General features: G+C 43.1%; 1 protein-coding gene across 1 annotated transcript in view; it reads left to right on the top strand.

Moving 5' to 3' along the window:
• Nucleotides 1-22,711, top strand: part of PRKN (parkin RBR E3 ubiquitin protein ligase) — a 1,219,260-nt gene that overhangs the window by 536,840 nt on the left and 659,709 nt on the right. Inside the window, exon 5 of the mRNA XM_084827978.1 lies at nucleotides 6,601-6,684. Coding sequence (XP_084684104.1) covers nucleotides 6,601-6,684 — 84 coding nt within the window. The remainder of the gene's footprint in view (nucleotides 1-6,600; nucleotides 6,685-22,711) is intronic.

The following is a 22,711-nucleotide window of genomic DNA, read 5'->3' as shown; positions in this document are numbered from 1 at the left end:
TCTGGATGTGACTGTACATATGATTGCATCAAGATTCCTTCCAAGTGAGGTTTTACTGATGCTCACATGTGATCCTGTGCACTGGTTCAAAACACCCAAAACATTTTGATAAAAACCATGCATAGAATTGCATCACAAATTCTTTTAACAGTATTTTATCAGTGCAGTGCTCACTACAATGTGTGCGTGTGTGTATGTAAGACAATGAAGGATTCCTAAGGCATCATTTCCATATTGGAAGCAAGACCAAATTATTTTGAACTCCAAAATCCAAGGAACAATTCCATTGAGGAGAAATTAGAAGCATGCTTAATTAGGACAATAGTTTGTATTCTCAAATTTGAATACAGTCTCAGGGCCAAACGATATTATGCTGTTATAGCATGACTAGTAGCCATTTGTGGTTTTTTAAAACATTAAATTCCTGATGTTGGGGGTGGGGGAGACACAATTTTCATTGGGACTGCTGTGCATGGGGGGGGGAGGTTTAGCCCATACCTATCCAGCTGCAATCCCAATGGAAATCATGCACCCCCATGTGGCAACTAGCAGTAAAGCTCCAATTGGCATGAATTTATTGTTGGGATTTGTGGCTAGGGAGGGAAGGATTAACCCATCACCTTCTTGCATGCTGCAGTCCTGATAAAAACCACCATACAAACACACGCTGCTGGTATTTAATTTAATTTTCAAAAACTCCAGACGTGGTTGCTAATCACACTGTTAATCAACTAAATACCATTGGCGTCTGTGACCCTTCTACAGTATGGGTAATTTGTAAAAAGATTATTGTCTTAGTTTACTACTTGCATATGTTTGCAATATGCTTATACTTCTAAATTCAGTTTTCCCTGAGCAATCCTTATTTATTTCTTACATTTACTTTCTGCAAAAAAGCTGTTTAAATTGAATCTGCTTCTCAGAATTGCCTTTTCTAGAATAGAAGACCTGTCACCATCACACAGCTAATTCTTTGTCGAACATGTAACTCATAAATAAAGACAAACCATTAGCCTTCTTCAAAAATTATCCTCCTCGGGTTCAGTGAACATGTGGAGGATGTAGCCTATCATGGCCAAAAAAAAAAGGGAACGCAAATGGCGGCCACCGTAGCCGCCGCCATTTGCTTTCGCTGTTTTGTTTTGCTTTTGCTGTGATAGGCTATGTAAATATTTACGTAGCCTATCACAGCAAAATGCAGGGACGCCAATGGCGGCGGCTACGGCTGCCACCATTTGCATCCCTGCAGGCTGCCCAGCGGCTGGATGTCCAGCTGCAGGCGGCCCCGGCCAGCGGCTCTGCGGAATCGCCGTGGAGTGGAGCCTGCCAGAGAGAATTTCGGGGGGAGGGACGGAGCGCCTCCCCCCCCACGAATGTCACCCTTCGAAAAGGTAAGTGACTTTTGTACATCCCTAGGATGGAATGGTTCCACTCCCCCAGCATCACTGAACCTGCTGTCTCTGCCCTGCAACCTCCACATATTTGATTAAGTTCCAAAGGGAGAGCTTATATGTTAGGGCTCCCAATCTCATGGAAGAGGCTACATTCATACAACAAACACGTGGAGAGGAATGTGTGCAGAAAGCTGCTGTGTTGAAGTAATCCAGTTCAAAATACAATTACTGGTTCCTGACTGGGTATGTTTCATTTCCTTGTTCTGATTTTGGATTTGGGTAAGATTTCCTTGCAGAACACAGAGTAGTCTAGTCAGCTTGGTAATATCCCTAGGTCACAAAAGAGCTAAATGTTACGTACTGAGGTAAATTATATAAATATTTACATAAATACGTAATTATTTACGTATTTTTCTGATGACATAAAAAATAATATTCGCATCCGTCTGTGGGCGGATGACGGAACAAAAGGCACCTGACAATCTGCGAAACACAGATGGAGCAGATTTTACACAGTCTGTACATCCCTACCCAAAAGTGGCAATTAAAAAAAGAAGTAAGATTTTCTTAATTATAAATTGTAGGTGCTCCCCCTAATCCAGATCAAGGCCCTGTAGGGGCAAAATGTGAAAGCCTCTATCCCACATACTAGGGTCCATATCAAGTCTCCTGAACTTACTTTTGAATTTTGAGTAAAGAAAAAAATGTAATTGCTAGCTACATCTTTGAAGAAATATGTAACTTGACCCTAAGCGTTAAGTAAAGGATGACTTGGTCATGGGAGCTATACTTACAGAAAAAGAAAACAGGACTATCAAGCTAAAAAGGCTTATCACAGAGTTTGTTTCTGAGATGTCAGCTGTTATTTCATTATAGTAGTGTGGCAGCTGTGGCTCTTCTATGACAGATACTTTGATTATTGGACTGGCAAAACCATTGAGCAGTTGGAAGATTTGCCATCTGTTATAACTGAACAGACGCAGCTATGATTACAATTGGAGGCAACACATATACTTTAGATTCTGAAAGCTGTTTTACATGAGCAAAGGCCATGTAACATGAATAAAGTTTATTAGATGCATACTTACATGTTCGTATTGCAAATTATTCACTTGAATAATTGTGATAGTTACTGTTTGTTAAGCACCTGATTTTTCATTTGTATTCTTTAAATGGAAGCAACGTCATGACCTAATCAGGCTGGGATAGTTTGAATAACTTATTATATATGAATGAAGGAGGAGAGTACATAGAATCAACAAGGGGAGGACGTGGGTATTTTATTCACTGAAAGCACCCCCATTATTCTTGTAGGAAGAGCTTGGTAATGGTGGGACTTACGTAATCAAAGCTAGAATGACTTGTCAGTAGCAATTGTCTTTGGAGTCTATGCAATTACTTTGGAAAGCATGTTGGGTGACTGGTGTATTTTGTTTCGTTTTATTTCTATTTCTTTAATTGCTAGATTTATATCCTACCTTCTCACCAAATGGTGCTCAAGGCAACTAACAACAATACAAACACAATAAAATGCAATCAATAACAATACAATACAAGGTAAAACAAACATAAAAACAAAGCAGGTAAAGCAACTTGTTAAAACCAATTATAATGGGTTATATCAAACTCTCAATGTCTGCCAGTAGAACCAAAACCACTGACAGAACAGTTTTCCCCTTCCCCCTGAAGACCCCTATACAAACATTTCAAATCTGCTGTGGAGGGTTTGGAGACCCTCCAGAGCAGATTTGGAAGGCCTGTGGGGCAAAGGGTGGGAGGAGAGCAAGGAGAAGTCCCATGTTGTGAGTGGAAGGCCACTCCCGTGATGTTGGATTTATTGTAACATATTTCCAAGCCAACTTATGGGCCAAAGGCCTGTCTAGATAAAAATGTCTTTACCTTCCAGCAGAAGGTCATCAGACAGGGCTGGCTTGGCCTTCTTTAGCAAGAATTTCCAAACTCTGGGGCAGCCACTGAGAAGATCCTTTCTCAAGTTCCTACCAAATGTGCTTCAGATCATGTCGGTGGGGCAGAAAGAAAAGCCTCTCCTGAAGGTCCTAAAGCCTGGTCAGGATTGTGTGGGAGATGTCAGGGTGGACACTGAGCCCATAGAACCTCAGAGCAGTCTGATTCTGAGGAGGAACAGCCGTCCGTGGGAGAGGAGCTCGCTCATCCCTCCTAGGCCCCGCAGCTGGCAGAGATTCCTCCTGCCGGCATTCCAGACATAGATAGCGGTCCTGGGAGTGAAAGAGTGTGGGAGGAGGGCTTGCTGGATGCTCGACGCAGACGCAAAGAGCGACGAGCTATGGAGGGCGCGGAAAGGAGGCTTAGCGCCCGTTTGGCACGCAAGCAACGGTCGCGTCCAGAGGACCCAAGGGAAAAGGGGAGGGACTCTCCCTAGCCCATAAGTTCAGGGTCTGCAAGTGATTCTTGTTCAAACGGGGACCAACTGTTTCCAACCCAGGGCCTAGGTTACTCTGCTGTTCATAGTTTAGTCGCTGGTGATAGAGTTATTAAGTTGTAAAAGGAATAAAGCCTTGAAAAGAATTGTTTGTCTGTGTCTGGAGTTGGCTACTGGAGTAGACTGAAAGAGGTCGGCTAGGGCCCCTGCCCCCTGACAGGAGAATTCAGTCTTTGGCCCAAATTGTATAAGGGTTTATAGAGTCACTTAATACTCACTTTCCCACTAAAGCAAACCTTCATGGTAGCTTACAATCAATGAAAATGATATATTATAAAATCTAATAAAAGCAGCAACTAAAATACCCAAAGAAACAAATAAACAATAAAAAACAAAACAGTAACAGCTGCAATAAACCAAGAGAAAGATTCATACCCTAGCTTGTGAAGGCCTGGCCAAATAAAACTGCTCTTATTTGTCATCTAAAAGACAGAAGAAATGGTGCCAAATGAATGTGGAGGGTAGAGGGTATTCTACAGTTGGGGTGTCATCACAGATAAGGCTCTGTTCATGATTTCCACCTGTGTGCAATGACGAGGGCACCTCAACAAGGTCTCTGATAATGGACAGGCAGGTTCATATGGGAGAAAGGTGTTCTTTGGATACTTCGGTTCCAGGCTGTTTAGAGCTTTATGGGTCAGATCCAGCACTTTGAATTCTACCCAAAAACAAAATGAAAGTCAGTTAAGATCTTTTGTCACTAGTGAAAACATTCAGTATGGTGAGTCCTGGCTATTGGATATTGAACCAAAGGTAACAGTGTTTAAAGTAAATGATTGATTTATGACAGCGGGAGCAACTTTGACATGAATGCATTTAATTTCACATTCCCGTAGTTTTTTATGGCATATGTTTGTATTATATTTGTATCGTTAATACATTTAATGTACGTTTCACTGTAAGTTCTCCTTCGTGGTCCCTGTGCAGTCACACATATGGCTCTGCGTCTATGCAAGGCCTCCTCTGGAACTTTCTAGAACTGAGATGTTTATGTGGGAAGAAAGGAAAGGTTCCTCCTGTGCAAGCACCGGGTCATTACTGACCCCTAGAGGGACACTGCTTTCGCTGGCGTTTTCATGGCAGACTATAGTGGAGTGGTTTGCCATTGCCTTCCCCAGTCTTGACTACCTTTCCCCCAGCAAGCTGGGTACTCATTTTACCGCCCTCGGAAGGATGGAAGGCTGAGTCAACCTGAGCTGGCTACCTGGGACCCAGCTTCCACTGGGATCGAACTCAGGTCGCGGGGAGAGTTTCGGTTGCAATACTGCCGCCTACCACTCTGCGCCACATGAGGCTCTTTACGTGGGAAACCAGCTCCTATTCCCTGCTTCCATGCATGTCTACAGGGTGGTGCTTCTGCCTTTCCCTTCAGTTTCTCTTTTATCGCCGCAGCAACAGCAGAGGATTTTCTGTTGTAAATCACTGTTTCAGTGTTTTTATCCACAGTTTTGTTTGACTTAATCTTTCTCTTTCTTTTGTCTAAATCACTCTTTTAAATGTTTGCTTTTATTTTTGTGGGCATGTTTACTGCTTTTGAAGCAATCTTCTCTAACAGCGACCTATGACTCTTTGGGCCGTATTCTGTAAGTCTGCAGATGGCGGGAGCAAATTACTCTCCACCAATGGGCACAATCTTTGTCTTTTCTGTTTGGGCAAGGGCGATGTGGTAGTATCCTGCTTGCATTGTTGGGTTTCACCAAGCGAGCACCATTGTCCACCTGATTCTAAGAGGGGTTTGCCTGACTCGTATTTATTGCTCCAGATGTACAGATAATTTCTATATGGACTGGAGAGGATGGGGATCATCTTGGTAAGAACTATACATAGGCCAGTACAGTTCTTGCTAAGCACCTTCTCATTCTTGGGATTCTTGAGCACCTTCTCATTCTTGGGACAGAAAAACATCTAGTAGAAGAGATCCCCCACCAGGTTGTTTCACAAGGCCTGTGCATTTGGCTTTCAGAAACAGTTAAACTTTGTTATGCCCTGGCTCAGCTCTCGATACCCATTCCACCTGGGCTGTTGCCTCCTCAGTTGCTTTTTCCAGAGGTGTTCCTCTTCAAAATTTATGTAAGGCTGTTACCTGGTCACAGCCTAAAACCTTCATTAAGCACTACTGCCTCTATGTTCAGGCTAAGGATACTTCTTGGCGATGGGCATTGCTTTCATCTGTACCAAGTTGACTATCTATTCCCTCCTCTTTTGGTACGTCCGGTAGCTAATCACCCATATATGTGATGCAGAGACCACAAAGAAGGAGGACAGGTTGCTTACCTGTGACTGTAGTTCTTGAGGGGTCATTTGTGCTTGCAGGTGTTCTGGTATGTTTTTCATCATTCCTCTTGGGTTGGGGGTGTCTCTGTGGCACTCTCAGAGGAACTGAGGGGAAAAGCGGGAGCGCCACCCTCTAGCCATGCATGGGAGAGGGTATGGTGGGCTTCCTGCCTAAATGTCTCAGCTCTAGAAAGTTCCAACAGGAGGCTCAGTACAGGTGCAGAACCCATTTGTGTGACTGCATAGATGACCACTCAGAGAGTTACAGTTACAGGTAAGCAACCTGTCCTTCTGCATTTATATAGGGTTTCCTCTTTCCTTATTTATTCCTTCTGTTAAGCAGTGTGGTTTCTCCTTTTTTTCCTTTCTGCCTCTCTAAGAAAGTTCCAAAGGAAAATAACTGAAATATTTTCTTTCCAGCTGCATATTTAAAATGTATTTTTCCTTTCCTTTTGTTTTTGTTTTTAAAAGGGTCCATCTTGCTGGGAAGATGTTCAGATTCCAAACAGAATAACTGGTACTTGCCAATCCCAAAACTGCAATGGAGAAGTAGCGGTAAGAGACTGTCAAAATGTAATGGCTATCAAAAAGTAACACGAGTCACTTATGGAAATTAAACATAAGAACTAAATTGTCTCAGATTGTAGGTTTTAACAGAATTGTGACTGATGAAGGTCGTTAGCTCAGTGAAACATAAACAGCACATCAGCATTTTAAAAATGACACTGAAGTGAAATCTGTTGAGGTGGGAATCTAAGTTTTCACATATGCATGTGTTCACATAATATGTCTAAATGCTGCCTTGGAATGCTCACATTGCTACTGTGTCATGAAAATGACCTTTGCACAAATAAGAGAAATGCTTCCTAAATACTATAGGCAATCTAAATACTATAGGCCATCCTTTTATCACAATGACATGATTGAATTCTGCTCTCCTCTACACAAATGCTGCTGTTTTGATTGTCATTTGTATCCCACCCTTGACTTCGAGTTACAGTGCCAACTGGGTTTTTCCTGTAGTGATATTTGAGATGAATTTTGAGGTGTCTGCTTGGGGAAAAAAAATCTGAGGAAATATGAGGAAAGCTGAAGGAGGGCCAGAAAGCGGCACATATCAAGGGGTTTCATATGCTCCGACTGCTTGAACTAATAAAATCAAACTTACCTTGTGTGGCATCAGTGGAATATCTGAGCAAAGCTAGTTTTCATTTTCCTGGATTTATGCATATGGCAGTCTTGCTGGATTTTATGGATAATGGCCACAGTCAGATTCAGAATTAAGCACACTTTCCATTGATTTCCATGAGCTTCCATGAGTTGTGGAGTTTATTTATTAATGTATTCTATTTATAGCCCACCTTTCTTCTATCATGGAATCTAAGGCAGTGCACATGGGGTTCCTAGGTTGTCTCCCATCCAGGCACTTACCATACCCAGTCCTGCTCAGCTTCAGCAATGTGGTTGCTTCATGTGCCCTCAGACTATGCCCTCAGGCATGCCACCTATAGTGGGCCAAAATAAACATGGGTGCCACTGTGTACATGAGAAATATTTTCCCCATATGAGTATTAACACTCATTTTGGGAGAAGTCACATTTGAAGGTAGCCTGAATGATAACACTAATTCTAACAACTATGCAGACCAGTCCCTAAAGTTTTCCAAAATATTTCATATTCATAACTCATATCCCATATATTTGTCAATGCACCACTGATGATCACTGACCTTCTAGAACTTCCACTGGTTTTTAAGCAACGTTCAAATACATGTTAGGGATGGTATCTTCATTTCTGCAATGTTAATCTTGCGTCTAAACTGACTTGTACTTATAGGAAATAGACAACCGCTCAGGCTTGGCCATGGTTCCCACAAGAAACCTGATAGGTAAATAAACCCTTCAAGCATTGTGATGCAGTCATCAGGATACATTGCTCCTAATTATGGGTGCGTTAACAATTTCATCTCTTGATCATCACAAAAGTGACTGCATTTGTGGCTGCCTTTATATCACAGCATGGCACCATGTATAATGAAAACAGACAGAATATATTCTGGCTAGAATTTGGGAGCAGTGCTCTTGAAAACATATGATGATGACTGGTGGGATTTACAGCTACTCTTAAAGGGTTTAAAAACTGTGTTCACTCCTTCACTGTAAATAAAACAGAATACTTCCCTTCTTTATACTGTTCCAGGGCATGGTCTTGAATCTGGACTGATATGGAGAATGAAGCCAGTTAGTTTGCCAGCAACTTCTCCCACAGCATTTTCGTTTCTGCTAGGATGAAAACCTGCTCCAAAATAATCCTTGATTATGTCATGTAATCCTAACTTTAATCTATGATTAGAAGCAGAGATACATCAGGGTATTTCTCAGTCCTGGGAATAACCTTACTGTGTTCTGATAACCAGAATCCAATTGACATAATCTCCTGATCATATGATACCTTTATCCTGTAGGATTTTGACTGTGTATTATGATGGTATGCTTTTTAATATCTGGTTGAGCACTAAAATGCAGTGTTGATGAGGGCACTGTAATTATCTAGATAGCAATCTTAAAATAGATAATGTGATTAGAGTTTTCCCTCAGGATTCTGGCTTCCCGTGAAATTGCACAGACCTAGCCATTAGAGATGCTACGAAGTTTTTCCTAAAGCAAAATTTCAAGGTGAATCTGGAGGTTCCTGCTCAAGCAAAATATCCAAGGAATTTTGAGGGAAGCAAAAATGATTTTTGAGAAATGGTTTTGAGCAGCAGTTTCCTCAGGGTGGTCCACATATCCCCCAGTTGCTGCTGAGTTTTGCCTAAAGCAAAAATTCAAAGGCAAGTTGGATGTTGCTGTTCAAGCTAATAATTTCATGAATTTCGAGGGAAGCATAGAAAAATGAGTTGTGATTAGGGATAGGTGGTGGGAATTATGGGAGTTGCAGTCCAACACATCTGGAGGGCACCAGATTTGGGAAGTCTGATTTAAAGTACGTCTCTGAATGATAAAACGGTGATATTTTCCTAGAGTTAGGTCAATTCTTAAAACCTGTCTGTAGCTGTGCAGTCCAGGACTCAGAAGTAACTGTAGCCCCCAGTTATTGACCATTGGTTATGGAGCTGCTGCTGTCTGGTAACTGGGGGAAGGGCAGAAGGCTACTGCTGCTCTCTTTCCTGATCTTTACTCAGCCTCCTCAGGAGCAATCTTTCATCTTCACAGTTTCCTCAGAACCTTTTCCTCCTAATCTCTGCCTCCTTTTCGTTCCTCACAGTCTCCTCAGAATCAATGTTGGGGTTTAAAATATTATCTTTCTAATAGTACTGACTCCTTGAAGTCGAATATGATTGATGTCTACTATCATAAAGGGTCCACGTGTATCACTACATTTAGGAGAGGTGAAAGTGTAAACATGAGCTTAGTAAACAAGAAAATGTCAAGAGAATAGTCTTCTCATCTTCCTGGGATCTCATGCACTTAAGGGCATGCTGTATACATTTAAAAAGGATTCTGCAACACTGAATTGCAATTTATTCATAGTTTTAAGTATAGAATTGACCTGCTTTGGGCTATCAACAATATCCTGTCTATTTTCCTGCATCGTTGATTCCTCGAGAGCATTATGGAGTGCGACAAATGTCATTAATTAATTACTGAATTAATTCATCTATAGAGGTTGGCAGTTGGGTACTTGTAATGTGGAATGGTAGCTTCAGTTGCATGATAGCTTCAATTGCATAGACCTGATGTGTCTGTTCCCATGAAGAGAAAGATATTGGATTTAGGTCCACCACTCTGCATCACAGCCATCCAGCTCAAAGGTTGTGGTGAAGTTGGAACTAATTACAGCATAGGATACCATACCATATGCATATTGCCTTTTCAAAACATAATGAAATTCAACAAATTAGGAATGTACGAGAATTTTCTTTTTGCTAACAAAATGTGTGAGCATGCCCCAATCGAAGCTCTTAATGTGAGCATGAGCACGTGTCCACCAAATATATTTGTCAGTTGTCGAACGTGTGCTTGCATTCATCTCATTCCTGATTCCCAGTTGGATTTGCGCAAATTTCCTAATTAGTGCAAATTTCCTCTGTGGGCTAAATTAGCTCTGCTTCAGTCTGGAGGAAATCTGGGGAAACGTGCCCAAATTTCCTATTTGATTGCTGCTCGATTTGTGCAAGTTTCCCATTTGTGCAGAGTGAGCTGCAGTTGTGAACAGGAATCGAGCACGAGGCGAGTGATGAGATGATGTTCGGAGAATCCTGGGTATCTTGAACATCACTCATTCACCCATCCCTACAACTTATTAAAAAAACCTTTTGGTTTAGCATGTTGTTTTAAGGGCTTTCCATGTTCATCCAAACTCCAAAATGCTAAGAAATTATGGCTGTTAAGGGATATACTGCGAGAGCTGGACCATAAGGAAGGCTGAGCGAAGGTAGATAGATGCTTTTGAACTGTGGTGCTGGAGGAAAATTCTGAGAGTGCCTTGGACTGCAAGAAGATCAAACCAGTCCATACTCCAGGAAATAAAGCCAGACTGCTCACTTGAGGGAATGATACGAAAGGCAAAACTGAAGTACTTTGGCCACATCATGAGAAGACAGGATACCCTGGAGAAGATGCTGATGCTAGGGAAAGTGGAAGGCCAAAGGAAGAGGGGCCGACCAAGGGCAAGATGGATGGATGATATTCTGGAGGTGACGGACTTCACCTTGAGGGAGCTGGGAGTGGCGACAGCCGACAGGAAGCTCTGGCGTGGGCTGGTCCATGAAGACACGAAGAGTCGGAAGCGACTGACCGAATAAACAAGAACAAAAAGGGACATGCCCTTAGCAGACACCTTATTTAGGCTTTTTTAGAGCAACATTCCCCACCTGGTGCCCTTCAGATGTGTTGGACTGCAACTCCTACCATTTGCCAGCCAGCATGGCCATTGGCATCCTCTTTTCCAGAATTAGGATATAACATACATGATTCAAAACTGGTGTCTTAGGACTCCCTTGATTAGGTTTTCAAGATTCATTAGTTATCTCCTCATTTGGATTAAGGTAGTCTATTTAGGGCTGAATCTGCTGTGAGTTGAGTCCTCCTCATGTGCCAGCATCCCAGCAGAATCCCAGCCCTCCCCACCACCCTACCTTTCTCAGCAGATTCAGCTCACCCACCCACCAACCCGCCAAACAGCATAATCTTCTCTTTCTCCTTCTCAGTCACTTATAATATGATGTAAACTCCAGGGGGCCCTCCCCTACCTCAACGTTCTAAATCAGCTGTGATGGGGGAGGGAGAGAGTGAGCAGTACTGAGCATGCCCATGCTTATGGTTAGTCCCAGTGACTATCATTAGATGTAAAAAAACTTTATTTAAAGACGAAATGAAATGGAACTTTTAAAAATTATCACCAACTCAAATACAAGAAGAATAAACATCCGTCACTGTTTCTGGTTAAAATTTTCTGGTCTCTTCAGTAAGTGTGACTGCAGAATGGTCACCAACATTTTTTTCAAAATCATTTTTGACGGAGGTTTTTTGTTGTTTTGCTTGTTATCTTTAAATTGCTCTTTCTCCCTCAAAATTTCACCAATCCTCCTGTAATTTTCAGGGTATGTATAAACAACACTTGTTTTTGGCACCTGAACATTTCAGGACGATTGGTCAAACTGTTTGAATTTTATAAAGGTTAGAACAATCCACCTGCCCCAGTCATCATTGAACAGTATGGAATGTTTAATTTACTGATAGGCCTTAACATTAGTGACACTGCTGTGATGGTAATAAACAAACAAACAAACAAACAAACACCAGTTAGAAAGCGACAACACTGTTAAAAAAGAGAGTTAAAAACAACAACACTGGTTTGTAAAGTCAACATGGATAACATGGAGAGTGATTTTCTCCTCATTTTCAATCCAGCTTTGAGCTCCCCATACTCACAGCAGCTCAATGCTTAAAACTTATGACAGCTGCTAAATGAAAAGTGTGCAACTAAGCATAATCTTGAGAATTCACAGATGTCGTACCTCACATGAAAATATGTTTTCTTCATGTTATTATTGAGCTGATGAATACAGTCCCCTTCAAATCACTTGAACATACTTCTGAGTGAGCGGTAATAGGATCGGGCTGTAAATTAAGTTACAATCCTCTGTATACTTCCTATGGAGTAAGCTACAGTGAATTCAGTGGGGACATCTGTGAGAACTTCCATATGATCTGGCTGCATTTTTCCTCCCTTGGAAATTATGGGTTCTATAATTTGTATTATGACTAAAATAGGTGTATCTTCAAAGGCAAGACCTCGATAGCCAGTTATAAATGAAATATTCCTGCTACAACCTGATGGATATATTCTTCTTTCTTAAGCTTCAATATTATTGCAAACATTTCTCATTGGGGAAAATATCATTGTTCTCATTTTAAAACTCTAAAACTTATAATGGAAAATTATTGTTAAAAGGCACCATTATGAGAGAGAGCAGAGTCTCCCTGATGACGAAATGAAGGAAGGTTCTGTCTCTTGCTTTTTAAGAGCCAGGCAATTAAGCAGTCTCTTTCCCTTAGCCAAGTTGTAGTTGGCATGAAAGGATTATCAAGAGTCTCTTACAGAATCAAGCTTTTGAGAAGGTGAGCAAAGAGACAGAATCACGACCCTGCTAAGAATCACTCTGAAGTAATTCAACCACAGGAGACTCATCAGGCCACTGTGACGCACTAGAGAATATATCAGCCTAAGAGATTTATCTGATCTCAATGGGGAAATATCAGACATAGGGTTCAGATAAGTCAGAAAATGTAATATTCTGGATTTTTAGACTTATGTGAATGGCAGTATTCTGTGCTCTTGATCCTGTCACTTAACTAGGCACATGAGAAGTGCTCTAGTAATCCCAGAGACTGCTCTTAACAAAAACCCATCTTAAAACAACTGACGGTACATAGAGGAGAAGGTTGTCTCTTAAATCTTAGGGTCTAAGAACTTCAATTGCTTAACATTTTGAGTTGAAATACCACTAACACTTTTAATCCCCCCCCCTCGCATAAAGCCAGGGCAGGTGCCAAAGCATACATGCACCAAAATAAATAATGAACTGGCACCATAGCACTGAAGTGGTTGAGGGGCAGTGGGCACCCTCCCCTCCTCCGAACGGACAGTGTGATTTATGAGGCAAGGGTTCCATCTAAATATCAAACTATGCAGAGCTTTGTTAGTGTGGTTTCTCATACTTCCTTTTTTTCCCTTTGTGTGTGTTTGTACATGGGAAAGGTGGTATGAATGGGGCATCAGTGAATGGGGCATCAATGCAAGTAGGCATTTATGTGGAGGCCTTAACTCAAATGTTACGTGATTTGGATGGTGAAAGGGGAGGGGGCGCATCACTCCTTCGCCATGCAGATGTCCCAGCACCTGAGTTAAGGTCCTGGTTAGCACTTGGGATATAGACTGTACATTGAAATAATATACCTGTTACTGAATTCGGCTGCCCGTATGGATGACTTATGATGCTTTGGGGTGTGTGGTGATCAGGCAAGGCAGGCTTTAGCGTTATAGAAAAATTGTTGTAATACGGCCATTCCCAAACTTCCCAAGCAGAGTAGAACCTAGCACGCTTCTGCTAGCCTCCAGCTTCTGACCTCTGAGGTGCTGCCAACTCCCTTCGCCCTATGGTCAAAGTCCCTCCAATCTTTTGGGAGATATTGGTCACAACCAAAAGGTGATGGGCATTTGGTTCTGCCGCTATTGTGGCGAGGGCTTAGCATCATTAGCCATTGGTGAGGCCTCAGTTACAGGTTTCCACTATGGATCTGGTTTTAACCACAGTTTGGGGTAGGTCAGGTTTCCCAGGGAGATAGGAATGGAACAAGACAGCACCACGGAGAGCTCCAAATGGTGCTGGAGCTGGAAGCCAGAAAAGTTGGTCTGGAAGTTGCTCCTTTAAGCAGCAGCTTATGACTGAGCCTTAACTGGAGGTTGATTCCTTTAGGCTGCTTTGCCTCACCTCCACACTGACTAAGGCCTTTTCCCTTAAAGGAGCCTTGTCTGCTTTAGCAGCCTCTGGCTGAAGTGACACAGGGGTGGATTCGGCATGCTGTTGACTTCATGACTGGAGTCCTTGGAGTCTGAAGATAACAATGCAGCCTCCTCTGGCTTCAGTGGGGAGGTCTTTGGGATTTTCCTGATGAACTGTCTCTTCAGAAGGTGGAAGCCTCTTGATGTATTTTTCTGAGTCTTTTCCCTGAACAGTTAACTAAGAAGCCTCTTCTTCTGAGGACAAGGGGTCAAAGTCCTGGTCCATGACAATGGGCAAGAGGTGGAAAGGAGACTTCCTCTTTATTTTCTCTGCCCTTTCAAAGGCATGGGTGGGAGTGACATGGTAGAAGGTCAGAATGTCCTTCCTTTCCCCTGCCCTGCTCCTCCCCCGCTCTGGTTTTGCACGTGCCAACTTGGCACTACTCCAAATGGCATTGTACATTCAAACTGGAGTGCTGCGGCTTCAGAAATATGACAGTAACTCTATTGATATGGGACATTTTCAAGTTAAATGCCTAGCCTCAGGTAACTTGCTGAATAAGAGCCTAATATTGTTTGTGGTAAATAAGTAAAAAATAACCCATCATAATGGCTACAATATCAGTAAGATCACTTTAAAGCTCTGTCCAAGGAGCTTGAAAGGATGCATGGAAGCACATTGAAGTGTTTCCAGTGTCAGTATGCCTCAGCGCATCCTTGAAGTGCTCTATGATGGCTTGAAATTTTATAGTGGGGAAAGAAAATAGACTCTGGGTGGCCTGTTATCCACAGTCTATCATGTCAGTGGTCTATAGCAGCTGCTGTTGGAGCCTCGGTAGTCTCTTTTGCCAATCTGCAATTAATCACCTGATCAATGATACAGCTTACTGTAACAGCTCTATCTGGAGCTCTTAAGGTTCAGTGTGTGAATGAATGCTCTGGGAGTTCTGAAGTCATGGTGCATTAGCAGCAAAGAGTCTATGTTCATATTTGTTGATCCATGTTTGCAGATTACATTTATCGACCCCACTATTTTTTTTAGCCTCAGATAGCCTGAGCCTGACCTGCTGCTCTGTAGGGATCTCTTGAGATTTGGAGACTGTGGTGCAGCATGTTAATTTCTTCCCAATATCTTCATTTTCACACTTTAACCTATGAGGGGAATGTGTATTTTCAACTGGGGAAAATGCGGTGTTTTTTTTCAATCAGGAAAAATGTGCACATTTAAAAATGTACATTTTTCCCGAATATAAAAAAGAGAGAAAAAAGAAGCTTATTTGGGAACATGAATGAGGCTAAAAATGCTTCAAGGGAGAATTTGGAGAACCGCAACATTGCTTGTTCAGCCATCCCTAAAATAAACCTCCTAGTAACAGTGATCAGATTTGATGAAGTCAGTCTTGTAAATTAGCACTCCACCACCACCACACACACACACACACACACACACAGGTTACTAGCCTGCTTGATTTCTATTCTGAATAAGCAGGAGGGGTCTTTGTCTTCTGCATTTTCACTATAGAAATGCAGTGGGTTGGCGGGAGGGATGTGTGACGCTTGGACCTCCATTCTGTTTGAGCCTGACGGGATTCCACAGTGTTTCCATTTCAGTAAATGGTGATGCACTGTAGCAGATGTTTTCCCCCCAATTCCGGAAATGTTTTGCACATTATTCCAGGTACCACAAATTTGAAAGCTGGGCAAATTTCCCCTCCATTTACTTCCCAGCTTCTAAATTTGCACAAATTTAAAGACTGAGCAGTAAGCAGATGGGAAGTTTGTGCAACAAGAGTAACTATTCCAAGAAAGATCTGTGAAAAGGGCAGGAATCAATAACTCCCCTTTCTGGACTTGCTAGAGACTTGGGGAAGCGTTGAAAGGGAGGAGGACACTGACAAATATTTGCGTAGTCTATCATGTAAAAAAACAGGGATGCAAATGTAGGGATGTACAAAACCACTTACCTGTTTCGTAAGTGGAATCTGTGTGTGGGGGGAGGTGCTCCGTCCCTCCCCCGAAATCCTGCCCAGCCGAGTCCGCTCCGCGGCGACTCCGTGGAGGCACCGGCTGGGTGCATCTGCAGCAGGGCATCCGGCTGCGGAAGGTCTGTGGATGCAAATGGCGGCCAGAGTAGCAGCCGCCATTTGCATCCCTTCGCTAAGCCGTGATAGGCTACGTAAATATTTATGTAGCCTATCACAGCAAAAGCGGGGACGCAAACGGCGGCTGCTATGCCATTTGTGTCCCTGTCTTTTGCTGTGATAGGCTACATAAATATATACGTAGCTTATCATGGCAAAAGAAAAGACAGGGACGCAAATGGCGTAGCGGCTGCCATTTGCGTTTTTGACTTTTGCCGTGATACGGCCACTGCAGGGACGCAAATGGCGTCCCTGTGTTAGCCGTGATAGGCTGCGTAAATACTTATATAGCCTATCATGCCATTCGAGGGAAGGCAAATGGCAGCCACAGACGCAGCTGCCTTTCATGGAGCACCGGATAGCCGACACCAGGTAGGCTCCATTCCGGGCCCATTTCACGGGGTGGCAGGGGGGGTTGCTTCATTCCGCCATGGATTCCAGGGGGCCGAATTCACTGGAATTCAGCCTCCCTGGAATCCGTGGTGGAATTCTCTAACATCCCTACGCAAATGGCGTAGTGGACACCGTTTGCGGCCATAAAGCTGGTAGATTAATCTAAATGCAGCCGTAAATGGCTGCATTTAGGCTAATCTACCAGCTTTATGGCCGCAAATGGTGCCCACTACGCCATTTGCATCCGGAGTCTTAGCACAGCGATACTGCATGGCAATGGCTGCTGGCCGTATCGCCAGTGATGCAGAACAGGTGGCCGGTTCCGCAGGATCTACGCCGAGTGGGATCCCACCCAGACAGATTCCAGGGGGAGACGGAGGTGAGTGCTCCATTCTGCCACGGGGCCCAATGGGGCCAGATTCTTGGAATCCGGCCTGATTGGGGTCCGTGGCGGAATTCTCCCCCATCCCTGCCTAGATGTAGGTTTTTTTGTCACCTATGGCAGTCAGGAAAGTAGTTAAAAATGAAGCTGAATTATGTGATTTCACCACTGAGGTGAAACAAAGTTGGTTCAGAGACCAGACAATGCTTCGTTTGTCCTCAGAGCTGTTGCCAAATCTGATTGGCTTTGTTGCTAGGTACAAGGCTGCTTGGTGTGGTTTTTTTTAATAATGGCACTGAAATCCTGTTGCGAAGAGTACTTCTGTTACTGTAAGGGTTGCAAACCAGGAAAACCTGAGCTCACTGTGGTTTTCCAAATTCCAAAACCTGTTCTGACTCATATCTATATTGGATTGCAAGCTTAATTGTTTCTTTTCACATGACCGTGCCTATTTTCATGCACATTTTCCCAAATGTATGCAACCATTATGTTACATTATTTAAACGTATGTATTTTCTCCCATTGATTAAAGCATGTTTGTACACATTTTCCAAATGTACACGTTTTCTGAACACATTTTTTTGTTCCACAAATTGCGTCACAAGATCAAAAATATGTGGTTGACCACAGATTGTGTTCAGCTCTGTGTTTGGTTCCAGGAGGTGCAAACTGTGTAAATTCTGGTCAAGAATGAACTGAAAGGAATTTGTCATAGTCCTATATTACTTCCCCAATATCACATACTAGTGATGGGTGAACTCTTTTGATCTTGATTCAAAAATGGATCAGGAATTACAAGCATATTTGGAAAACATGAAAAAAAAATTCCCTAGGAAGTTCTAAATTTACCCATAATGTAAACTTGCACTGCATACATATATTGTTTTAACCATATACTGAATCCTAGATCCCAACTGATGGTCAGACGAAGCTAAGCAAACATTCCCAGAGGAGGATGTTTAAGACTTCAGGTAACTATGGACAAAGCCCAGGAATTTCCATAGCATTAAGGAAAAGAAGGTTGCCATCTTTGAGCTTGTCTAACTTTAGTGCTGGGAAACTCTCAACCCATTTGTGTGCGGGAACACATTTAAATTGTTTTCTGTTATATGTGGAAGGTCTTAATGTGTTAATTTAAAAAGCAGCAGTACCTTGCTACAATTTCCACTAGATCTACCTTAAGTAGTTTGTTTGAACTTCATAAATGTTTTGTGCTGTTTGGTAGTTTTTAATTATCATTATGAGAGTATGGTAGTAAGCAATGATGGTTGTCAGGGAGCTTACTTGCTTTAGGTGTTTCTTCTTGAAATTGGCAGCCTTTGCTTGCATCATCTGGGCTGTTTTATTCTCTCTGTGTACTTCATCTATACTAGGGCTCCACAGCCTCCTGGTATGGCCCCTGCCACCCCCTGAAATCCAGATGTACCCCAAAAATGCTTTAAAAAACAAAATGGCATCTGAAACTGCTTGCAAGCCAATTTTGACCCTTTGGGGGTTTGGTAGCTGCTCCAGGATCCCCAAAGAGTCAAAATTAACTTGCAAATAAGCTAATGTTGACCTTTGGGGCATTCTGTAGCAGCTCCAGAAGTCATTTTGTTTTTATTTATTTTTTATTTCCCCTTGTTTTTGGCACCTGTGTTGGAAGCGAGGTGTTATGAAAATGACTCTTGGACCTCCCGAGGGTTGCCCACCCCTGATCTTTGTTGCATGGAAAAGTTCTTTGCTCTGAGCAGGGAGTGAACATACAGGCACTAGGGGTGTACGGAGTGTGTAAAACCCGCTCTGTCTGTGTTTTGTTTATTGTCAGGCACCTTTCATTCCGTCATCTGCCCACGGACGGATGCGAATTTTTTTTCGTCATGTGGAAAAATACGGAAATAGTTACATAAAGATTTACATAAGTATTTACATAATTTACCTCAGTACGTAACATTTAATGTATAGTCCCCCATTCCATTTAACATTTCCTCAGCGGAAACTTATGTATTTTTCTACAGATTTATATGCGTACATTTCAGGAAATTAAAAAATATCATGCGAAAGTCCACGGACTCTGCACGGCCTGAGGGGGTTGCTCTGCAGCTGATTCCACAGGTCGGATTCTTAGAAATCCGAGCTCATTTTAATCCATCTCAAATTTCTCCAGCATCCCTAACAGGCACATCATGTGAGTTTGCCACTGCACACTCCTCACTGAATTTTCATACTATAAATTATGAAATTATTTACTATAAAAAGTGAGTGACGCTTGTCTTCCAGAAATAAAGAATTGTACAATTTGAAAGGTTAGCTGTGATATCCAAAGTCTGCTGTCTCATTCAATAGCACCCAAAGGCTTGAGGATGAAAGATTTCGTTTCCACAAGAGGATCTCAGTAAGTGTGACTGAGAAAATATCTCAAGCAATTATGCAAGAACCTGATACCATGAGTCTCAGCAGAGTAATGAGCTTATCTGGTGCAAAGAAACCCCCACTAGAATTTAAGCAGCTGACTATATTTACAGTTTGGTGCTTTATATGATATTGAACTGTTCTGGTAATACACTTCCTAATATAAATTAATACAGCTGTATTAAAAAAGAAGCAGTATAATATACATTATACAGTGATTTAATAGCACCTTTCTCAAGATATGCTTTTGAAATTATCAGCATCCAAATTTCGGATGCGAATTTCATTGCATCGGTGATGCTATCTATCTAGCCATCTCATCCTCTGCCGTCCCCTTCTCCTTTTGCCTTCAGTCTTTCCCAGCATCAGTGACTTTTCCAGTGACTTTTCTCTTTGCATTTGGTGGCCAAAATATTTGAGCTTCAGCTTCGGTATCTGTCCTTCCAATGAGCACTCAGGGTAGATTTCCTTTAGGATGGACTGATTTGACCTCCTTGCCGTCCAGGGGACTCATAAGAGTCTTCTCCAGCACCACAGTTTGAAAGCATCCATTCTTCGGCGCTCAGCCTTCCATATAGTCCGGCTCTCACAGCCATATGTTACTACTGGGAAAACCATTGCTTTGATTATGCGGACCTTTGTCGGCAAGGTGATGTCTCTGCTTCTTACAATGCTGTCTAGGTTGGCCATAGCTTTCCTCCCAAGGAGCAAGTGTCTTTTAATTTCATGGCTACAGTCACCGTCTGCGGTGATCTTGGAACCCAAGAAAATAAAATCTGTCACTGCTTCCATTTCTTCCCCTTCTATATGCCAGGAAGTGATGGGGCCAGATGCCATGATCTTAGTTTTTTTAATGTTGAGTTTCAAACCAGCTTTTGCACTCTCCTCTTTCACCCTCAACAAGAGGCTCTTTAGATCCTCTTTGCTTTCTGCCATTAGGGTGGTATCGTCTGCGTATCTGAGGTTGTTGATAATTCTCCCGGCAATCTTAATTCCGACCTGTAATTCATCCAAGCCAGCATTTCTCATGATGTACTCTGCATATAAGTTAAATAAGCAGGGTGACAATATGCAGCCTTGTCGTACTCCCTTCCCAATTTGGAACCAATCGGTGGTTGTTCCATGTCTGGTTCTTACTGTTGCTTCTTGACCCTCATACAGGTTTCTCAGGAGACAGGTAAAGAGGTCTGGTACTCCCATCTCTTTAAGAATTTGCCAGAGTTTGTTGTGATCCACACAATCCAAGGCTTTAGCGTAGTCAATGAAGCAGAAATAGACGTTTTTCTGGAATTCTCTTGCTTTCTCCATGATCCAACGAATGTTGGTGATTTGATCTCTAGTTCCTCTGCCTCTTCGAAACCCAGCTTGTACTTCCGGTAGTTCTCGGTTCACATGCTGCTGAAGCCTAGCTTGTAGGATTTTGAGCATAACCTTGCTGGCATGTGAAATGAGCGCAATTGTACGGTGGTTTGAACACTCTTTGGCATTGCCCTTCTTTGGAATTGGAATGTAAACTGACCTTTTCCAGTCTTGTGGCCACTGTTGAGTGTTCCAAATTTGTTGGCATATTGAGTGCAGCACTTTAACAGCATCATCTTTTAGGATTTTAAATAGCTCAGCTGGAATACCGTCATCTCCGCTAGCTTTGTTGTTAGTAATGCTTCCTAAGGCCCACTTGACTTCACTCTAGGATGTCCAGTTCAAGTGCAGTGAGTGCATTATCATGGCTATCAGGGACATTCAGATCTTTCCTGTATAGTTCTTCTGTGTATTCTTGCCACCTCTTCTTATTCTCATCTGCTTCTGTTAGGTCCCTGCCTTCTTTGCCCTTTATCATGCCCGTCTTTGCACAAAACGTTCCCTTGAGATCTCCGATTTTCTTGAAAAGATCTTAGTCTTTCCCATTCTATTGTTTTCCTCGATTTCTTTGCATTGTTGTGATCCACACAATCAAAGGCTTTAGCGTAGTCAATGAAGCAGAAATAGACGTTTTTCTGGAATTCTCTTGCTTTCTTCATGATCCAGCGAAAGTTGGCGATTTGTAGGGATGGACGAAAGGGACTTACCTAGTCCTGCAGCTTGCTTCGTGGTGGGCGGGAGGTGCTTTGCTGCTCCCCCCGAAGTTCAGGCGAGGGGGGGGAGGCGCCCCATCCCTCGCCGCCGAAATTCAGGCCGGGGAGGAGCGCCCCGTCTACCCGGCCGCGAAAAAATAAAGTAAAAAAAACAAACAACACACCCGTGATAGGCTACGTAACGATTTACGTAGCCTATCACGGCTAGATTTCCAAAGTCAGCCGTGATAGGCTATGTAAATCGTCACGTAGCCTATCACGGGTGACTTTGGGGAAAAAAAAGCGCGTATGCAAATGGCAGCGCCCATGGGGCGCCGCCATTTGCATTCCTTAGTTTGGCACGTCTAGTCTACGTAAAGATTTACGTAGACTACAGCGAAAATAAGGGCAACGCGTTTGGAAATCTAGCCGTGATAGGCTACGTTAATAGTTACGTAGCCTATCATGGGGATTTTTTTTTTCACTTTTTGTTTCGCGGCTGGGGAGACGGGGCGCTTAGCCCCGGCCTGAATTTCGGCCGGGTGAGGCGGGGTGCCTCCCCCCCCGGCCTGAATTTCGGCCAGGTGAGGAGGGACGCCTCCCCCCCCTCGCCTGAACTTCGGGGGGAGAAGCGAAGCACCTCCCCCCCACCGCAAAAAAAGCTGCGGGACAAGGTAAGTCCCTTTCGTACATCCCTAGGTAAGTCCCATCCTGGGGGGGGCGGGGGGCCGGCAGAGAATTTCACCACCAATTTCGGGGGGCTGAATGCATTGGCATTCGGCCTCCCAGAGATTCGTGGAGAAATTCTCCGCCATCCCTATGCTAGAGGTGCCACCGCCAGGAAGATCCGCCCAACGTAAGTCCCGTCCCGGGGGGGTGGGGGGCGGGCCGTTCCGCTACCGATTTCGGGGGGCTGAATGCACTGAATGCCTCCCCGAGATCTGTGGCGGAACTTTTGTACATCCCTATGCAAAGGACATCATCAATCTGATTTCGATATTGACCATCTGGTGATGTCCATGTGCGAGTCGCCTCTTGTGCTGAGTTAAGGCATTTGAGAAAAGATGCAGGTTAAAAGAACATTTTCATAATGATAACAAAACATGTATTTTGAACTCATGCCATAATCCTCTCTCACATTTTCTCCCCCCAAACACTCCGGCCACGAATCCTCTGCTCCTGCCGGGTCGCAAATGGCGGCAGCTGTAGCCACCGCC

This window comes from Heloderma suspectum, chromosome 1 (assembly GCF_057233095.1).
Source record: "Heloderma suspectum isolate Gila_16-S chromosome 1, 16-S_ref, whole genome shotgun sequence".
Classification (NCBI taxonomy): Eukaryota; Metazoa; Chordata; class Lepidosauria; order Squamata; family Helodermatidae; genus Heloderma; species Heloderma suspectum.
The sequence above is the reverse complement of the archived record's forward strand: the minus strand, read 5'-3'. Positions and strand labels throughout refer to the sequence as shown.